The 19842-nt window shown below is 50.3% G+C and overlaps 1 protein-coding gene across 5 annotated transcripts in view; it reads right to left on the bottom strand.

The window, feature by feature from the left end:
* The window catches only part of STK32C (serine/threonine kinase 32C), a 71119-nt gene that overhangs the window by 9599 nt on the left and 41678 nt on the right, over positions 1-19842 (bottom strand). For 2 of the 5 annotated variants that reach the window (XM_026036231.1, XM_026036232.1), the window contains exons 3-5: positions 4912-5063; positions 1734-1907; positions 1072-1109 (exon numbers count right to left, since the gene is read on the bottom strand). In XM_026036231.1, the coding sequence (XP_025892016.1) occupies positions 1072-1109; positions 1734-1907; positions 4912-5063 (364 nt within the window). Of the gene's footprint in view, positions 1-1071; positions 1110-1733; positions 1908-4911; positions 5064-6311; positions 6344-7019; positions 7068-8469; positions 8489-19842 lie in introns of those variants that run through there. The other 3 variants (XM_026036235.1, XM_026036233.1, XM_026036234.1) reach the window with 3 other exon arrangements.

Genomic DNA, 19842 nt, shown 5'->3' on the forward strand with positions numbered 1-19842 from the left:
GGCCTGAACAGCTCTCCTATGCCTGCAGAAACGTAGCAAGCAAAGCTCAAGAGGGCCGGGTAGTGTGGGAGCATGCAGTGCAAGGTGTCCACGCTCCCACCAGGAGGTCCCTGCCTGTCCCTGCCCCAGGAGCTGCCTGATGGCTCTATGAACTTCCACACGACACATCACGCTACCTGACTTCAGAGAGGCAGGACAGGGACACACACACAAGCTGCCGAGCACCTGAAGAGTGATTGCCACTAGCCAGTCTGCATGCAAGTGTCTCCTCCACAGCAAAGACACTCCCTGTCCGTGCAGAGATTCTGCACAGAGAGAAAACCAGACCACCCGACAGCTCGGACTAATACACGAGGATTTTCACTGTGGGGAACACCACTGCTCTCTAATCCTTTCACTCAGACCACATTTCCCACACAAAGTGCTCTATAGAAGAGATCGGCTGCTGTTGAACGTTCTCTTCCATGTTGCTCAGATGAGTTTTCACAGAGTCCTTATATTGCAAACACATCAAACTAACGATTACCTCAAATACCTTATGTTATCCGAGTTGAGTGATCAAGAACAAAATCAAACGTGAGTGCTGGCAGCTAAAGAGTTTAAAAACCTGCTAGTGGGTCATTATTTTCAAACCAATCCGAAATACAGAAAACCTACCCAGTTGTTATTCCTGAGGCTGTTTTCTTCTGTCTATCAGGCATCTGTGACAATGATGTGTATATCACAAATCCTGTTCTCCTATTACTTAAAATACTCCTGTTCTCATTTATGTTTGAGCATTTTATTCTGGTAAAGCACTTGTATTTCTTGCCTAGACAACCTGTGCAAAATAAGAGGCTCTGAGACGAGCAATGAGAGGTGAAGGAGACTGGGGCTGCACAGAGGCAGAAGGGCGACTCAGCAGGATGGTCCAGGGACTTCCCTTCGCAGTACAAGACACACATGTGACCAACCAAAGACCAAACAAGTAAAAGGAATGGTGCCGCTCACACCCTTTTCCCAGACGCTCAGTAGTGGGACACTAAAAGCTTAGCACCTTGTGGGAAGAAGGCAGAGAAAGGCAGCTCCTACCTTGCTCATCAAGGAGAATGTTGTCTGGTTTTACATCTCTGGAAAAAGAAAAAAGATTATGAGATGAAATCTCAGTCACATTGAAGATGCATCTCAACAACAGCTCTCAACAACTACAAAAAAGCTACTTTTTATCTATCAAAAATTAGGAAGAGATAAAGCAAAAACATCCTGATATAAGCCCCTCACAGATGGATTAGAAATAAGCTTTTCCTGGGCAAACAAAAGTGGGAGCACCTGGCTGCTTTGGGCACCACTTCCTCAAAAATGAATTTTGCAAAATTAGGACTATTTCTATGAAGCCCTTGAGCATTTTAAAAATAAATCCTGAAAGGCACTGCTTTCAGTTATGCCAGTAAAAAAACGGAGATTTGTCCCCTTTTGGACCAACTGGCAGCAGCAGCAGCCAAAATGTTGCCCAGAACTGGGGACACCAGGTGCGGTTTGATGGAAGGAGCTCCGTGACTGCGGCACGACGGACGTCCCCATCGCAGGGCTGAGAGTCACTGGGATCCATTTGGGCATCTCCTGCGGGTGCAGAGCAGCTTCCAGCAGCCCAGACCTGCCCCAGGCTCTTACAGCACACAGACCTGCTTGCTCTCTGTGCTTGACTATCTCCGGTGCTCATCCCCAGCAGGGCTGAGGACCAGCTTGGTGTCTACCTGTGGATGATGTGCTGGCTCCGCAGGTAGTCCAACGCCAGAGCCATCTCGCAGATGTAGAGCTTGACCGTTTCTTCTGTAAACTGGACGTTCTGCTGGAGATGGTAGCGCAGGTCCCCGCCCAACAGCAGGTCCACCACCATGAACATGTCCTCCTCATCCTGGAAGGAGTACCTGTGGGCACCAACAGGGTTAGCGAGCCGCTGGCTCCCGCCGCGCTGCACGGGACAGACCAAATGACGTCGCATTTTCTCTCTCTCTTAATTACACAGCACCTGCGAAAAACTGCAAACAGTCCCACTATGAGCATATGCTGGCTGCAATGTTTACAGGTTTTTAATTAAGCAAGCATAACTCAAGATGCTGTCTTGTTTTTTTAACATACCGCTAGCTGAGTAACATCTCCTTGGAGGAGGGAGCTGCTGCAGTTAAATTCCCCCATGCCGTGCCATGCCATGCCATGCCATTCTGCCAGTGTCCTCCTCGGTGCTCGCACCCGATGTGCAGCGTGAGGAAGGAGGAGCAGGAGGCTGCGTGTCCGGGGCCCGCCAGGCCCAGCGCCCTGGCACGCTGTCCCACTGGGCACACACTGACAGTGCTCTCAGCAGCCCCTGGCTTGGGTCATATCGGAAAAAAATGCTAAATTACACAAAAATAGTAGTTACCCAAGTAGCTTCAAGGAAGCTTTGCTTCCTAAGGTATCTAGCATGTTGGGTCTACTCTTTGAACTCCTCAGAAACTGCCCAACACGAACAGACTCTTGAGCACCTCATTTTTCAGGGACAGGGCTTTTCCGAGGCAAATTTTATGCCAAGTTGTGAGTCTCCATTACCTCTCCACCCCAGTTTGTCCGATTTATCACTTCACTCTTGTGCCAGTGCTGTTCCCATGTCTATCCTGATCTACCTTCAATACAGGTCTCTCTCCTCCTCTCAACCTTCCTTACACCAGAGCCCGTTTAGCCTGGAAATAGGCTCCCGGGTTCCAGGGTCCCCCAGCTCGGGGTGCAGCCAGGGGTGCTCCAGAGCGAGGAAGCCCCCATTCTGCACATGGCCCCGTTCAGTGCCGGGCGCTGGGCACCGCGGCAGAGTCTTTGCTGCCCATGTCTGTTGGAGACACGTCCCGTTTGCGGGTGCCTTGCAGCGCTGCCACAGCCCCTTCTTGTGCTTGGTCCTGCGGAGACCTTCCCCACAGCTTTCGCCATCACCTCCGCGGCTCCAGAGCTCCACTAATGATGTGAACAGCAAAAATCACCGCGGAAGCAGCTGCTGGTGGCCGCTCAGGCACTCAGCAGGAACCGCTCGCTCCCGTTTGTGCCTCGTGAATGAGTCATCTCATTAGCAGACGAAGTTTGGGGCTCTGCTAACAAGTTATTTCTGAGCAGCTTCAGACTCTCACTGGTAAAAAAATATGCTAAATCTATATTGAAATTATCTCTGTATATTCTGCAAATGAATTCAAAACCACCAATGCTAACTTAACCACAAAGACCAGAAAAAGAGCCTTATATTTACTGTAGAGTAAAACGCCTCTATAAATTCAAAGTAGATTCCAAAGGAGACTGACAGCACTGAGGATACACCACAGAATAACATTTGACTGTTATATTTGGCTGCAGCATTTCTAAGCAAAGAATATGTGGGATTGTATAATACTTATGAATCACATACTTATGCTCTTATCCCAAAGGTAAGCTCATTCTAAATGCACAAGCCGAAAGGGAAGAAATTGCTAAGAGAACAAATTTCCTCAACATTTTCATTGCCTCCTGAAAAGAATATTTGCAATTATTGAAATGTTGAATAAATCAGTGTGCACTTCAGCTACTCTGGACCTCTACCTGCACTACATTCTGCACCTCAGTTCTACTTCTTTTACATGCACAGGCATGCATTCCATGCAGAGCACTTAGGAATTAAACACCAGGCAAAATTTCAAACCTCCCAGGTTAAATACCTAATATTTATAAAAAATCTATAAAAAATAAAGGATCCCTCTTCTTTTTCCTTTTCTATCTGTCATTTTCTCTCCATTCAACAGGATCTCCAATGCTTTCCATCGTTTTTCACAAATGTCCCTGTTCTTACATTGTGTGAAGGCAAGCTATGCCTTCTTATTTCTATAATATGCTATTGCTTATTTTTATATTACACGTCATGGATTTTCCTCTCTCCCAGCTCCTTCCCAACAGTGTTCAAAGATGTTTGCTAGCACAGAATCAGTTTTTGGTGTGCCAGTATCACAAGGGCAGTGATGATGGGTTTTCTGCTCCCTGCCACACTACAGATGTTCCTTTGCATGGCAGAGAAGCCAGGGGCTACAGGGACCACCTTGCAGCCAGCAGCATGAGGACATCATGACTTTAACACTAAACACTCATTCAAAATTGACCAATAATCCTAGGATTTAATTCACCATTTTCTAAAAACTGCAAATGCATTTGCATTGTGAAAAAAAAAAGATAATGATATATTTGAGTTCTAAAGTAATATATTTTATTTGACCAATGAACCTGTTGTAGAGAACCTTGCCATTAGCTGTTCTCTACCAAAAGGTCAAACACCTCACAATTTGAGATTTTTCTAAGAAACTGATCACGAAAAATCATTACATTTCAAATTGCTCAATAATTTCAAATTGCTTGTGAAATGACAAGTATATTAATTAGTGGATAGTTGTTTTAGCATCTAATTAAAAAAAAATCATACCAAGCTGAAAATCTAACAAATACAGTTAGTCTTTAACACCTTTGAAAAGCATCTTGTTTAAGCTATGACAGTAAAACATGGTAAGAAGTGTATGTGTCTCTTTGGCACCTTGACACTATATCAAATCTCACTCTGGTGTAAGTCTATACAGTAAGTGATCTCTGCAGTGACTGCCCAGCTATAAACACACCCAGGACAGCTTCAGAGAACTGTCTAGCAGCAAATCTCTGCGAGTTTGAGTTTGTAGAGGGACTGGATCTTTAACATCTGCATAAAACCCTGTACGTTTTGTATAATCTTTGCACTAACAGAAGTTACAAATTAACATCTCTGAAAAACGTCAGATTCTTTGTATTTTCCAGCAGTTATTTGGTTCAAGGACTGCCCCCACACAGTACACTATTCACCATGAAATGCCCCAGACTGTCCCAGTCTGTCCCCATCTACATGCACAGGGACGGACATCTCACCAGAGATTCACCAGGAACACGTGCTCGATCTCCTGCAGGATCTCCAGTTCTCTGAACACGTTGCGAACCTCATCCCTTTCAATGCACTGCTGTTTGTTCATGTACTTCATGGCGTACATCTTCTCAGTATCTCTCTTCTGGACAATACACACCTAAAATGGCAGAAAAGGGGAAAAAAAACAGAAGCTTCAGTAAAGCGTGCTATAATTTCCTTTGCTCCAGACACGGCAGCTTGGTGTGAGGCTGTCCCAGGCTCCAGACTCGCATGCTCGTTAGATGCACACCTGAGGATGTCCCTGCAAACAGGCCCTTGTGCAATCCCTGATTGGACCAACGTTTTCCATCTGTGTCCCCTCTGCATCGGCACCACCAAAAGTTTGCAAAGCCAGTCCATCTCCTTAAAAGCAGCAGTTAATACATTCAACACAAAGGACAGAAATGTGCAGGAGTCAGAGATATTAAGTTAAGCAAGATGCCACATCACAGTGCCAACCTTCTCCTAGGAGCAGCCCAGGCGCCTCCAAACAAGGGTCCCTGGACCTCGATGGGACTGTGGGCACAGCAGGAATCGCTCAGGAGGGCTCTGAAGCTCCACAACAGACCGTCCTCCTGGCAAGCAGCAGTCTAGGGCCCCCAAACTCCAAAACGTCTCCTGCCCACCCACCAGTTAGACCCATCGACACGAAGAGCCGCAGCTTCTTGGCCCCAACGTGCAGCACACAGACCTATTAATGTTGGGTACCAGGGATGTTAATGTGACATTGGGCCCCACTCTCCTGCTGTACTGAGATGTGCAAACCCTACTGCACACACTTCCCTGATCATCTTCCCTTCGGCGTATCTCCCCGTGGTTCTTCTGAGTACTAATGACACTTTAATTATCCAGGTAACTGTTTTTCAATGAGCTAATGGAAACTTTACAGCTGTTATAATTATGCCTGTCTTCCTTTAATTATCAAACAGGGTTATGACCATAATGCAGTGGACGTGTTTTATTTAAAACAAATAATTTGGCATTTTGTGGGCACAGCTGTCACTTGGGAGAGCACAGCGGGAAGCGCCTTCCCTGCAGAGCAGACCCTGTGCACGGAGCCGGTGCCAGCAGGCAGGGTGGCTGCTGGGGACGCCAGGAAAAGCCACAGGTGAGACCGAGGCCCCTGAACCGCTCTGCACCGCTAAACGCTCCCATTAATAACCACTTGCAAGGGCTAATGGCACATAATGTAATACCATCAAAGGCACGTTACAGCAGGAAGGTGAAGGGGTAATAGTAGTTGTCATTAGCCAGACATAAACACCCCAATTAGCGGGTGCACCCTCAAATTATGGGGAATGCTTTGCAGTTGTCATCACAAGCACTGTGTGAGCAGAGAATTATGAATTTAAATAACCACACACACCCCTCAGGGTGAAGGGATTACTTCGCCATCAGCTTGTCCTAGGCAATTTGAGCAGGCAGGGTTGGAAGCCAGGCCCCATGCTCAGGCACGACATGGCTGCCAGCGCCAGGCCCCACACTCAGATAACGACATGGCTGCCAGTGCCGGGCCCCATGCCACATGGGCCGGGGGCCGCACCACCAAGCGCCCCATGGGCTGGGGGCCGCGCCACCAAGCGCGTGCTGCCTTTGTGACTTTGGCACTCAGACCATCCAACAAGCGCCGTGTGCGAATGCCAAAGGAATCATCTGCCTCGCAGGTGGCCTCCTCAGGCTGATTTTTCCAATAAAATCTTGTTTCTATAATTAACATTCATGTAATGTGCTCATTATTCGCCATCCAAGCTGAGCTGCTTGGCCTCCAACCAGGGCTTCTGCTCCCCATGTCCCTCATGGCTGCCCTCAAGCGCATGAGGTGCAAAACCACATCATCCACTACATATATTACAAAAGCATGAGGTAAAATCACTACTTAATGCAAACTTAATAACAACAATGAACTACCTAGCTCAGTGCAAAGCACCAGTCGGATGTGACTCCTGCCTAAAGCAGATGAAACTGGTTGTACACTTTGCAAGAGTGTGAAAACAACTTCATCTTTTATAATTTCTTTGAGCAGAAAAGATCTAACTGTATCTCCTTAAAACATGGCCATTGCTATATAACTTACCTAAAAACAAGCCTCCAAGTAATTCCCACCCAGGCGCTAAACAACATTCTTCTCCAGTTTTGGTTTATTTCACATTAAGGCTGGAAGCTCATTAAATTCGCTCTCTATTTTTTCTTAGTTTTAGGTTTTCATTTCTAAAGAACAAGAAATATAACCAAGCATCACAGAGTTTCTCAAATGAGTAATTCTGACTTGCTGTATCTTAACATGTATTGCATTTTATAATAATGTCACTTGCTCTGCATTTATCTGAGGAGAAAGAAAGAAAAACTTGTATAATAAATGAGAAAATGATGAAAGCTGCTTGCACTCTGTAACCACAATAGTTTTCTGAACCACAACTCTTACCATCTATATAGAAAATCATTCCAGCTTGAAGCCCTTTAGAAACTTTTGTTCTGTTTTCTAGAAAAAAAATAAAGTGGGAGTCAACAGACACCTCCTCTTTCTCCACCTCCTTGTCCTTCTCCGCTCACAGGTGACCTGTGACAGGTCCCCCCATGACTGTGCACCTGACAGGAACAGTTGCGCTCTCGGGCGCAGCATCATCTCCTCTGGTGCTCCACACATTTGCACTGCTACGGTTACTGCAGCTATTAATAGTTAATGTCAGCATTAATGCCATTACTGACAGAGACCTAGTCCAGCCTAGCTCACAGAAGGAATTCGGTCAGTTCAGTGCTTGCCAGGGTGGGACCGTTAGCAGGACTGTGTAAGATGCCTCTGACTACAGGAATATGGCATCTGCAGAAACCTACATGTCCCAACATCTATCTTTTTTCTATATCTCTGTTCATGCATCTGCTTCTGCGGAAAGTATAAATATATACTTGGTAAAAATCAAAGTGTTTTTATTTTTAATTAATTGAGATGTGTTTTTCAAGCAGAGCTAGGTTTCGTGACAATGTAAAGCAATGCAAGAAAGCAGAAAGAAGAGATCACTTTGTCCTTGTAACTCCTCGCAGCACAAAATAATTTTTTTTCCATGGTTAAATACAGCCATTAGAAAAAATTGTATGTAATGCTGCCAGATTTGCAATGCAGAAGGCAGGCATCAGCTGGTAGCATATTGCTCAAGACGCGGCATATAAAAGATTTAATAGAGTCCCAGATACCCTGAACATTCAGCTGCTGCCAAATGGTTTGTATACAGCTGCCTTTGCTTTTACTGCATTAAAGGCATGAGGGCTGGATGTTACATTTGCTATTCAGGACGTGAGCTGTGCACTTGCGTCTCCCACTTGCACGCCACGGCAGAGGGCCCGGGGCAGCGCCAGGGCCTGGGCTGGCAGCAGAGCTGGCCGACTCGCTCCGTCTGGAGCAATCTAGGTCCTGCTCAACAGCCACACTATTTTGTCAGTTTAGAGAAGAGCAACAAGCATTATCAAAATATTATTACTTCAAAAAGTAACAGGAGGAGAAACCTGCCTCTTGGCTTTGAGACACTTACCTTGTGTAAGGTAAGAGCTGGCACCAAACCGTGCTATCAGCACCTGAACCACCAGCCAACATTTCTAAACACACAATCTTCCTTGTCCGTGGCTACTGCCATAGGGCAGTGAGAGCCTTGCCTGGCACCTATGGCTGCTGGCACCTATGGCTGCTGGCACAGGAGCAGCGCGAGCAGACACACAACCTCAGCCAGAGCAGACGGGATGTCAGAAACAGGGAAACGCGGCAGAGCAAACCCTGCTCACCTGGGTTTCCTTTGGAGCCTGGAAACCAGAGGAGGAGGAGGAGGAGAGGGAGGAGCAGAAGGAGAAGGAGGAAGAGGAGGAGGAGCACAGCTGCTGGCTTCAATCTGCTCCTCAAAGTTGAGGAGTGAAACCCAGGCCAGAACAGGGGCTGAAGCTGCTGCTGCCTGGGGAGCCGCCATGAGCTGCTTCCACCAGCTCCAATCGATCAGGAACAGCACTAAGAGTTGTAAATGTCAGATCACAACTAACACTTAATTAAATTATTAATTATTAAAAATAAAGGGAATTAAAATTAATGCTGGGACTAAATCAGTGGGATGTGTGGGATGAGGGACTTTTACTTACACCTTTGGCTGGTTCATCTGAGCCACGGCTGGAAGTTGCCTGTGGAAGAACCTTGCTCTGTCAGTCAGAAGACCAAGCACCACTTGCACTCTCACAAAAAATGTATCTTAAGAATTAAATTGAAAATGTCAATGGAATTTATCTCAGACTGTGGAAGGTCAAAACATCCTCTGTCATACAGAGGATGAAGTGGCAAAAGCAGAGACAAAGTCTATAAATTTCCAGGAATTATTTGACTCCCTTGTATTACTTACTAAGCTGTTTCTACAAAATATATTTCCATTTTCCACCCTACCTTGGCAGAGGGTGGAATGGAAATAGCAGGAAACCAGGGATTTGGGGTATCCAGGAGATTCAGAAATTATGCTAAGTTTTGCTACTTTCTTTTTGTTTTTGCTCTTCTTAATTCAGCACACCTAGCTGCGTGTATACCTTTATAAACTTCTCAGTGCAACTTACTTGCTATCTCTTAGGCTCAACTTTTCTCCTTGAGCAGTTCTGTAACGTTTTTCCTGCTGATTCTGAATGAATCCAGTGTGCTAAAATCCTCGCTCAGATTAAAGGTCACTCACTCATCTAACAGCATGGCCCGACTTATCTCTAACTAATTACAAGGAGGCAGCCCAATTTGTCTGCAGGCTCGACAAAAGCCAGCCGGGCAGTGCCCAGGGGCGATTGTACCGAGATGAATATCAGCTGAGTATCAGCTCTGCAAAGATTATTTTTCCTTTCTGCAAAGGCAGATGTCATTCCAAATTAAAGATACAGGGATGCTGGCCCCTGAAGGATATTATTGTCACATCTGATGCACACACCCACAGCTGGGCATTAGAGACCTTCCTTTTGAAATGCGAGTGGGAGATTTTCCTTCTGAGCGTTGCACGGGTGTGAAAGGCCAGCCCAGCGCATGGGCATCCTACAAGCAGGGGGGCTCTGCTGCTATCCATCCCGCGTGGGCCCGGCCCGGCCTCCCGGTGAAGCAGCCGGGCCAGCGCAGGACCGGGGAGCTGGATAAGGTCCGTGACAGTAACAGGTGTTTGGGTACGGCCGTTCCACCCATGATGACGAGTGCAGAGAGGGTTTCTGGCAGCGGGGCCTGCTCACGAGCGGCGCCGCGTCCCACGCGCTGCAGGCCCCTTTGCTGCCACAACCCGGGGCGTTTGAGTGGGGCCACCCGGCTCCTTCGGCAGGACCACGGCCAGGAGGGGTTGAACACCCAAGGATGCACAGTCCCTCCTCACAGACCAGAAGTCTTTTTCATATTTTAAGAGGAATTCCCTATATTTTGTTCTCTTGCATTTGTGGAAGTGCCAACTGGAAAGGGAGCCGGGGCACAGTGCAGGGGTGATCCTCGCAGGCCAGAGGCGCCGCCAGCCGTGCCGGAGGTTGCAGGGCGGCGGAACGGGGCTTCCCAGCATCCTTCCACGCTGGGACAGTCTCATGGCCCTTAGTCAGATACCCACGATGCCGTCAACGTGCTCGTGCAGGGAAACCAGGGGCGCTTGACCTGGCCACAAAACGGCACTGCTGGCTTCAAAGCGAGGCTGATGCTTTTTAAAAGCAATCTCTATATCCATTCTGTACCGTGATCGTGTTGACAGTAATTGAAATAGAATCTCTGCTTGGTAATTAACATCTGTGTAAGACTGGTAATTAAAAAAGATAACATTAATTTGTTCTATACTTCTAATAAACATCAAGGATAAAAACGAGGAATCAAAACCTTTTTTTAGGCAAAGCCAAGATAACAAAGCTTCAGCTGTCTCCCACGTATATTTTCAGAGGAGTAATTAAAACCCCAAGGCTCCTGCACTGACGCTCCTGGCGAGCAGCTGCGCGAAGCCGAGCCGGGTGTGCGAGCAGCAGAGCCTGCACCTCGAGCCCCCGGCGCACATGGCTGTGTGAGCAGCAGCTCCCGCACCATGCGCTCCTGGTGCACGGGGCCGTGCGAGCAGCAGCGCCTGCACCACGAGCACCCGGCGCATGGGGCTGTGCGAGCAGCGGTGCCCGCACCACAAGCCCCCAGTGCACAGGGCTGTGTGAGTATAGGCACTCGCACCATGAGCCCCCAGTGCACGGGGCTGTGCGAGCAGCGGTGCCCGCTCCACAGTGTGGAGCAGCCCGCGCCCAGCCCTTGCATGGGTCACGCGCACTTGGCACTTGCAATGCATGGGAAAAGGCTGATCTCTGGGACAGGGATTTGCTCCCAGCGCAGGGCTACCAGCTTGGCAAATCTGCTCGCACATCTTTACTTCTAGGGTGGACTGTGTTTTTGCTCCCAAATATCTCACCATGTTCCACCTTAAGAGACTCAATGTCTCACAAATATACTTTTTCCCTGCTGAAAGTTATGCTTTATCACCAAATTGATGGACTGGATTGTCAGAACACCATAAATCTTTAAAATCCCTTTAATTCAGCACTGCTGTTTGCAGCAGTCAAATTGTGATAGCACCTCATAAAACTTTTATTCGTAGCAAGTCTGGTCATGTTTCCAAGTTGTGTCAACGCTCCCACTAAATATCCATTTTGCAGTTGCTCATGTTAGAGATGAAAACCTCTTCTGACCTAAAACAGCGGTTGTTGCTCAAGATCGCACCTTGGTGTGCAGCACATCAATAACTCTGAACGCGTGTTCTGAAAATGCTTAAAAACGTGTTCATAGCCCTGGCTGGGGGCAATCCATGGAACTCCCATAAAGTCATCGGACCCGGTGTTATTTACGTGAGCTACAAACGTGGCCAGCCCCTCATGCACTAGGGAAGGCTAAATACGGCCAGAAGCTATTTCAGACACAGCTTGGAGTGCGCTAAAAACAGATTCCAAACCCAGGCTTGCACTTTTTCTTTTTTCCAAATGAATCTTATTTCTATCCTGCTGGTAGTGTAAATGGTATCTAAAATGCAATACAGCCAGCACACTAAATCTGTCTCAGGAAAACCTCTTGTTACTGGCATCTGTGTGCAGTGCGTATGGAGCTGAGCTCTTCTTCTTGGCATCTCCCACAGAATTGCTTCCAATTCTCTTGCAAAAATTCACGAGCGCAGGGAGCTACAGAATGTTACTCTACACGCTCCGAATCCTATGATTTAAGGCAATTTTAGCTGGGTCAGATTAAGCACTTCCCTCGTATGTTACACTGAAAAGAACCATCTAGTCCTACAATAAACAGATGTTCCTGTAATCAGGTTTTGGATTTAGGTGATTAATAAACCTGCCAGGCAATAAACAGCTCCAAAAATCTGCAGACTTCTTTACCTCGTCAGAAACATTAACTTAAATAAACAAGAAAAAAATAAGGGGGTGAGGGGGCAGAGCATGTACACCTAAGAAACCGAAAGGAAAAAAAGAGTACTTTTCTGTAATCTTGCATTCCTCTTTCTCCATCCTCTCTCTTCCTGCAAGCTGATTTCCTCACTTTATGGAAATCACAGGCAGATTCCCAGAAGCCATCTGAACATCTGTTATCTTTACTAAATTTCAGAACAGTGTTATAGTAGACTGTTCCTACAGACCCGGACTAGACCACACTCAACAAAGAGATGTCAAGGGGGCCCAGTTACAACTTTAAATGAAACCTAAGGCCATGGTTTCTGTTTTTTAAGAAAAGGAAGCTGCTCTAGTTGCGTATTATTAGACTGGGGTAGACTGTTGTTGACAACTCACTGGCCCACCTGACTTCCTAGGACGGAGGAGTGCACAAGAGCACATCTTAGGTGAGCTGGGGCACAGCAGAGCTGTGCTGTGCAGCGCGTCCTGTCTTGCGAGGTGTGAGGTCGCTGCCGTGACTCCAGAACTGGCAATAATATGACCCAGTTAGGGTCAGAAAGAAAATACCAGGCTGGTATCCCTGAAATCTGCTAGGATAAATGTAGTTTTCCAATATCCGTCTGAGATACGGATCTACAATCACACACACACATAAAACAAGTCATGTTAGTTAATAGATAACTCAGAAAAATGGGAAGTAACCTTAATTCCAAGGACAGCTAAAAGGGCTGAAAGAGATGGTAAAATTCCCCAAAGGGGTTGGCTGTTGAAAGAACCACTGACCCACGGCTATTTGAGACTCTGCCTTGCTGGGAATGCTCTCAGACACAGCACTGGGAGCGCACGATCCGTGGAAAACGTTCAGGGTCATCTTCACCTGGAAGGGACGGCATCCGCGCCGGGACAGCGAGCCGAGGTCCATGTGCGTCTGCAGCGGCATGCAGCTCCCATGGCGACCGTGATCACAGAATACAGGCAGGCTCCCCAGGGCTCCCCAACAGCCGGGGCGGCGTCCCTCTGCCTCTGGAGAAAGGGACACGAGCCCGCCAGGGCCAATGCAATGAGCACCGCAATTAGGCCAGAATAATCAAGGAGAGATTCCAAAAGTAATCACAAGAGAGTCTTATGAAGAAAAAAACATCAAAGCAAGCTGGCTGGCTTGAAAGGGAGATGCCTGAAGGAGGCAAAATTTCTTAATTACACCAAAGGCTGCTGCAAAGTGGAAGAGAGTAATCTGTTTTCCATAGCCAAGGTTGACAGTTCAAGTAACAAATGGCAACCAGGAAGATTCAGGTTAGGTACTAGGAGAGAATGTTTCCTCAGCAGGAATGTAAAGCCCCCAGCACTGGAAGTCTTTGCAAATGGGCTAGAAAAACAACTGCTAAAAATGACATTATGATCCAATCTGGGAATGGAAAAAGGCTAAGACAATCCTTCAGTTCTCCAAGAGATCTGATTTTATCTTAAGAGGAAATAAGACTTTTGCATCTGATTGTTGTCCATCTGATTGTTGTGGATTGTCTGTCCACTTCCTTCTTTCTGCAGGAACTTTTGAATCCAGTAGCCTACTTCAGCCAAGACTGAATGTCAATATCTTAGAAATAATGAATTTGCTGTAGGTTCTGTGAAAACAGAAAGTCATGCAGAGAGCAGCCCTGGGCAAGGCCTCCACTGAGCACAGAGCAGGCAAACTGCTGTTATGTTTTATTTGACAACAGCTACCCGGTGCTCTCACCTGCACAGCTGCAGCAGAGCCGTGCCACGTGCTGCATTCTACTGATGATGTTTCTAACAGAACCATAGATGGAGGAAAGAGGTATTTGATAGCCAGCTATCAAATGCATTGAAAAACACATGTTAGTCCTGCTGTTACTCACAAAACAACTTGTTGGATTTTCTGGACATTTTCTCACCACCTCTTCACTAGCTTGCAGGCTAAGGACCTGTGGCCTTTCTCTTTGCCCATTTTCACTCCTCTGTTTTCCAAACTGAAAGAAATGTTCAGTGAAAAGATCTAACGACAGAGACAAAGAAGGCACAGATGTCTAAAGGATAGAATGGAATTCAGCTATGGTGTGGGAACTGGTCGTTTCTGTTGTTTCCCCAAAACCCATCAATCTTGGGCAGAAGGTGAAATGAAGAACAGGGAAGCACTGGTGCACGAGAGCTTTGACACACCAGGAATAAAGACCTTTCGTTTCTCAATGCGGCAGCTGCTCAGCAAAAGGTGCTCAGACATGCTCCAGAGCCAAACACTCTGATGTGCACGAGCCGTGACGTGCTCCTCATCCCTGCACCAGGCACAGGGTCTGCTGTGGGCGGGAGGGACCCAGGGAGCAGGCCCAGAGCAGCCTCTGCCACAGGGCTTCAGCTGAGTTGTGTCCTGCATCTGCACAAGTATTTGGGAACTGAACTAGACTTGACTGGATTCACTTATTATTTGAAAACACTCAAAACTAATGTTGGGTTCTAAGAAATTCAAGAGAAGCAGCATGCACTTGTTACAGGCAAAATATCCCTCTCTGTGCAATCAATATATGTTGCTGCTTCTAAGTGAACATTGCCTGAGGAAGCGGGTATCCTATAAAACGTTTCCAGGAAGCGTCTGACAGGGACTCAGAGAATGACTTCACTCTCAGAAACACCCAGGAGGTTTCGCACTGGGTCCGTGCTCTGCACTGGGACAGCTCCAGTGCACAGGATCAGGCGTGACCACGTTCATGAGCTGGACACCCAGCAAAGCAGTGCCAGGAGCACAGCAGCAAGTCAAGCACTGCACACAAAGCAACGGTGCCCCACAGCATGTGCTTCTTTTGCACCAGGGACTCCAGGCTCCCCAGCCTTGGTAAGGGATGTGGTCAGACACAGCAGTTCTCAGCCATACCATGAACAACCAGGACTGGGGCAACCCTGGCTACATGTATGAGCCCTGCAGCAGAGCTCCTACTATACAGCTAGGCAGTGAGACTGTGGAGGTCCTTGGCTTCCAAGGGAGTAAGAGCTAAAAATACCAACTGCCTGGAAAAACACAGCTCACGTGGAAGAACTCATCCGACAGCAGCAGCAGCACATGCCGCCCTCCTTGCAGGATGCACACACTCGTTCAGCGGGATTTCGGGCAGAGCACCCGTGTCTGCAGAGAGTCACCCCGCAGCCGAGGGCACCTGCCGAGCCCCAGCGACGCAGAGCGGCGCTGCGCTCCCCCATCTCCCCGCGGAGCCGCCCCACGCTCCCCGTGCTCCCCCACCTCCCCATAGAGCCGCCCCGAGCTCCCCCATCTCCCCATCCTCTCGCACACGAAACACCCAGTCCCTCCAATCCACCTTGCAAACTTCCATTCTGCAACAGCAACATCCTCTTTTTGCATTTATCCATGGTTCACCTGGGAAACAAGGCAAATCACAACCAGATTCTGATAGCAGTGCAAACTGAAAGCCTCCCTGCCTGCAGCTGCGTTATAATGACCTATCACTAGAACAATAGTTTCTCTGTTAATTGCATATCAACCACATTGGTTTCTATTTATATTTTGTATTCTCACTTTTTCCCCATCCCTGATGCACCCAAAATACCAGTTATCTGCTACTCACTTGTGGGCAGCTCCCGAAGCTGCCACAGCAAAAGGAACAGATCTGCCCCCGCTACAGCTTCTCTGATTTAGTTCAGCACAATCACAATTAGATACACTGGTTTTTAAGCAGTGCATAAATACTTAATCGAAGACTCATGAACTTTGGAGTTCTTTGAATGCTGATCCAAAGTATTAGAAGAAATAAATCATGCTAAGAAAGGGAAGAAGTCTCCTGCAAACATCACTGAATCATGGTACCACCATTACCTGGACCCAGGACTGACCCCTGGGGACACCACTGGCCACAGGCCTCCAACTGGACTCAGCCCCATTTATCACAACCCAACCCCTAAATGTGAAAGCAGCAAAAAGAACAATTAAAGGTACATGTACAACATTCACACGTACTGGGGAAAATGCCCTTGCCTGAAGGGGTTTGCAGGACTTGGTCAGACACTGCTGTTCATCTGCACTCGCTTCCTCCCTTAGGGCAGCGGGACTGTGACAAGGGACTGGTGGAGGAAATGGCAAAGGCCCCTAGGAAGGTCTGGCTTTCTGCACAGAGCATGCAGGACCAAGCTGGGCCTCTGGGAGCACCTTCTCCCAGGACTAGCTCAATCCCTAGCACGTGGGAACTTCACTAAGCAAAGTGCTGGGCAGAAGGCACACAGGGGAGCTGGGCTCCGCACTGACAGCCTGTCTGCGGTGCGCTGCTCGACAGCAGATATCCCCTGCCCTGGACAGCTCCAGCCTCCAGCCTCGGAAGGCACTGGAAAGGGTGCTGGGGACACGCTGGAGCCCCGCGTGGCTCCAAGCAAACCGCCCTTCCTCTCCTCACCATGTGCAGTGGGTTGGATCACAGCCCGCGCTGCACAGAGCTCAAGTGCAAAGCAGGATCTTCGCGTGGTCACGAGCCGGGAAACGCTGTCCCCAAGGGGCCGCGACGGCGCCTCGCGCTTGGCATTCCACAGCCTCCTTTACATCCTTCCTTAACGCCAGTCTTTTAAAAATTAAAAGCCTGTCATATTTTACGTTCTGGAGGACTTGCGAGGAAAAGGGAAGGAAAAGGGACGATGGCTCCGCCTGGAAGCAGGTCCTGGGGAAGGCAGCGGTGCCTCCTGAGGCCACGGAAAGGGAGGCCGGGGCGAGGCGCCGCGGCACGGGGTGCAGCTGCCGTGCGGATACGTGCGCCACAAGCCGGGCACCTGCACGTGCAGGCAGCCACACCTGCCCGGCGGCATCACTGAGCGCTGCGGCCGGGCTGCAAACACGGTCATGACGCCTGCTGCCCCCCTGCAGCCTGCCGCCCCCCCCTGCAGCCTGCTGCCCCCCTGCAGCCTGCTGCCCCCCTGCAGCCTGCTGCCCACCCCTACCAACTTCCAGGGCTGCCGCCGCTCTCCGCCAAGTTTTGCAGGAGCACAGATGTGAGGACAGATGAGAGGAGGAGAAAGGCGCAGCTGCGGAGCGGGGACGCTCCACCATTAATTAAGTCCCATTATCAGGCAGCAGAGGCCTCACGCAGTAGCACAGCGAGCCCGGCCAGCCCGCGCCGCTGCGTGCTAATCAGAACTGACAGGCTGTGCTAGGGCAACAGGGCACAAACCGCTCCAGAGGCGCCGAGCTCTGACCACAGAGGACAAGGTGACGGGGACACGACCACCCTCAGCGAGCAGTGGCCAAGGGCCTTCCCCGAGGTGTCCCCGGCCACCCGGAAGGCGCCTGTGAGGGGAGCTCATGGAGAGCATCTCCCCTTGTCACCAACACAGGGGACAGGGTGACTAAGGGGAGGTACCCTGTGAGCACTCCGGCGAGGCAGCCTGCAGACCCGAGCATGGCGACCCCGCGTTGCAGCCGCATGCCAGGATGGCAGCGTGTGCTCCCGGGCACCCCCTGCGCGGCACCCACTTCCCCAGGCTGGCTGAGCAGGAACCCGCGCCAGGGAGACGGCAGGAACGGGATCCGCCTGAGCACGGAGCAGCAGCACGAGCAAGGGGTGAACTGGGCAAACAACACGCAGCCACGCACATCCAGCGGGCAGGCCAAGGCCCAGCCACGCGAATCCAGCTCACAATCTGCTCACTGGCAGCCACTGGCATCCTCGGGAACGGCTTCTCTGACGGCCTCTGGGAGTGGCTGAGCCGGCAGCGAGGGGGACGCAGCAGCAGGGCAGCCCCAAAGGGCCGGGCCCTCGGCCAGCACCACCGTCTGCTCCGGGCAGCACCCGCTCACGGAGGAGCCCAGCAGCGGCCACAGGGCTGTGTGGGGACGGAGGGAGGTCCTTCCACCCAGCACCTCCCCATGGAGCCTCTGGGCCTGGACAAGGGCTGCCCGATCTCCACACAGCCGCAGCGCCAGCCACCCGTCCTGTGTCCTTGCTCACGGATGTGACTAATCCGGAGAGAACCAAGGGGGCCGGAATAAAGCTCATACCGTCTCTCATGGAAATGTTAATAAAGCACTGGGTACACAATAATAATAATAATGATAAATCACTGGCTTATTAAGTCCTACTGTCCAGAGACTTAGAACATCATCCTGCAGGCTGGTGAGCAGAACTAGGCACCCAGCCTCCTACCAGCTATTCACTTTTTCACTGCAAACTACTTGGCAGCATTTTCTGCTCTATAGTTTCGCTCCTGCTGCTCTCAGGACTCATGAGCTAGGCAGCAAGTTACTGTCAGGCAGCACCATTGTTCTGCCCTTTAATTCTTTGCCGCTCTCCCTCCCATGCCACTTACTGTGGCCACATTACTGTTTGGCAAGGTTCAAATCCTGAAAAGGAGTAAATATTATCTAGGATATGATATGCACATATACATCAGAGGGAGGATCATTCTCCAGGCGCCTCATTTCCCATCCACCTTTCCCCAGTGTCCACGCTTGCCCGTGCAGCGGCTCCTGCAGGCACTAAGGCCGTGGTGGGCGCTGCCTGCAATGCCGCCGTTTTGGCCCCTAGGTCCCGCAGGGTGACTCCCTGCAGGGTGACAATGCCTGTGCGTGCAGGGCGAGCACATCAGCGCTGCCCCAGCTGCAGCACCACAGGCAGGCGCTCGGCACGGGCAGCATCCCTGCCTGCAGCACGCACCCCGACAGCGGCCGGGCTCTGCACCCAGGGACCCACCAGCGCTCCGACCGGCCGGCTGCGGGACAGGGAAGGCTGCCCTGAACACCGGCAGCACCACTGGGCTGGCCCGGCGAGCCCTGTCCTGCCCACAGCTGACGCCAGTTCTGCTGCGGCCAGGCCCTGCACATCACCACTGCACAGCGACAGCGGTTTTTACCACGTGGGCAAGAAACCCAGGGAGAAGGGGAGCCTGCTCTGTGAGGGCAGAGAGCCCAGCCCGGGTTCCCGCACACACGGGCTCTGCACATTCTGTTCTGTAGCACCTCCACTCTGCTCTCAGCCCCAAGCTGCTCCTGAACTACTCCAGTTCAGGACGATCTTCAGAATGGAAATGCAGCACTGAGCTACAGTTTCTCAGAGTGCAGATAAAAGAAAGGCACTTTCTTTACACTGCTACTGCAGCAATTACATTTTCCCTGCCTAGAAGACCTCTTACGACCCACGTGATATTGTACTTACCTTGTGGTGCCGCGCAGGTGGGCGCCCACACCGCGTGGCATTGAGCCTGCCTTCGGCTCCCGCAGGGCCCAGGCAGCGGCACGAGCGGCTCGGCGCCGCGTGCTGCAGGCACAGGAGGCCGGCGAGCGGGGCCGGCCCGTGGGGAGGGCGCACGGCAGCCCTCCTGCGCCGCGCGCATGCGAGGAGAGCTGCGCTGGCGCCGCCGGCACCGCCACGATGCCGCGGGCGTGTGCGCTGCAGCGGCCCGGCCACACGGCCACGCAGCCCCGCTGCCCGGCTCGGCTCGCCGGCCGCCTCCGCGCCCCGCGCCAGGCCCAAGCGCGTCCTCGCCGCGGCTCCGCCACACTGCCAGGCCCC

The sequence above is a fragment of the Nothoprocta perdicaria genome, unplaced genomic scaffold, assembly GCF_003342845.1.
Source record: "Nothoprocta perdicaria isolate Ctin4 unplaced genomic scaffold, notPer1 scaffold_172, whole genome shotgun sequence".
In the NCBI taxonomy this organism is placed as follows: Eukaryota; Metazoa; Chordata; class Aves; order Tinamiformes; family Tinamidae; genus Nothoprocta; species Nothoprocta perdicaria.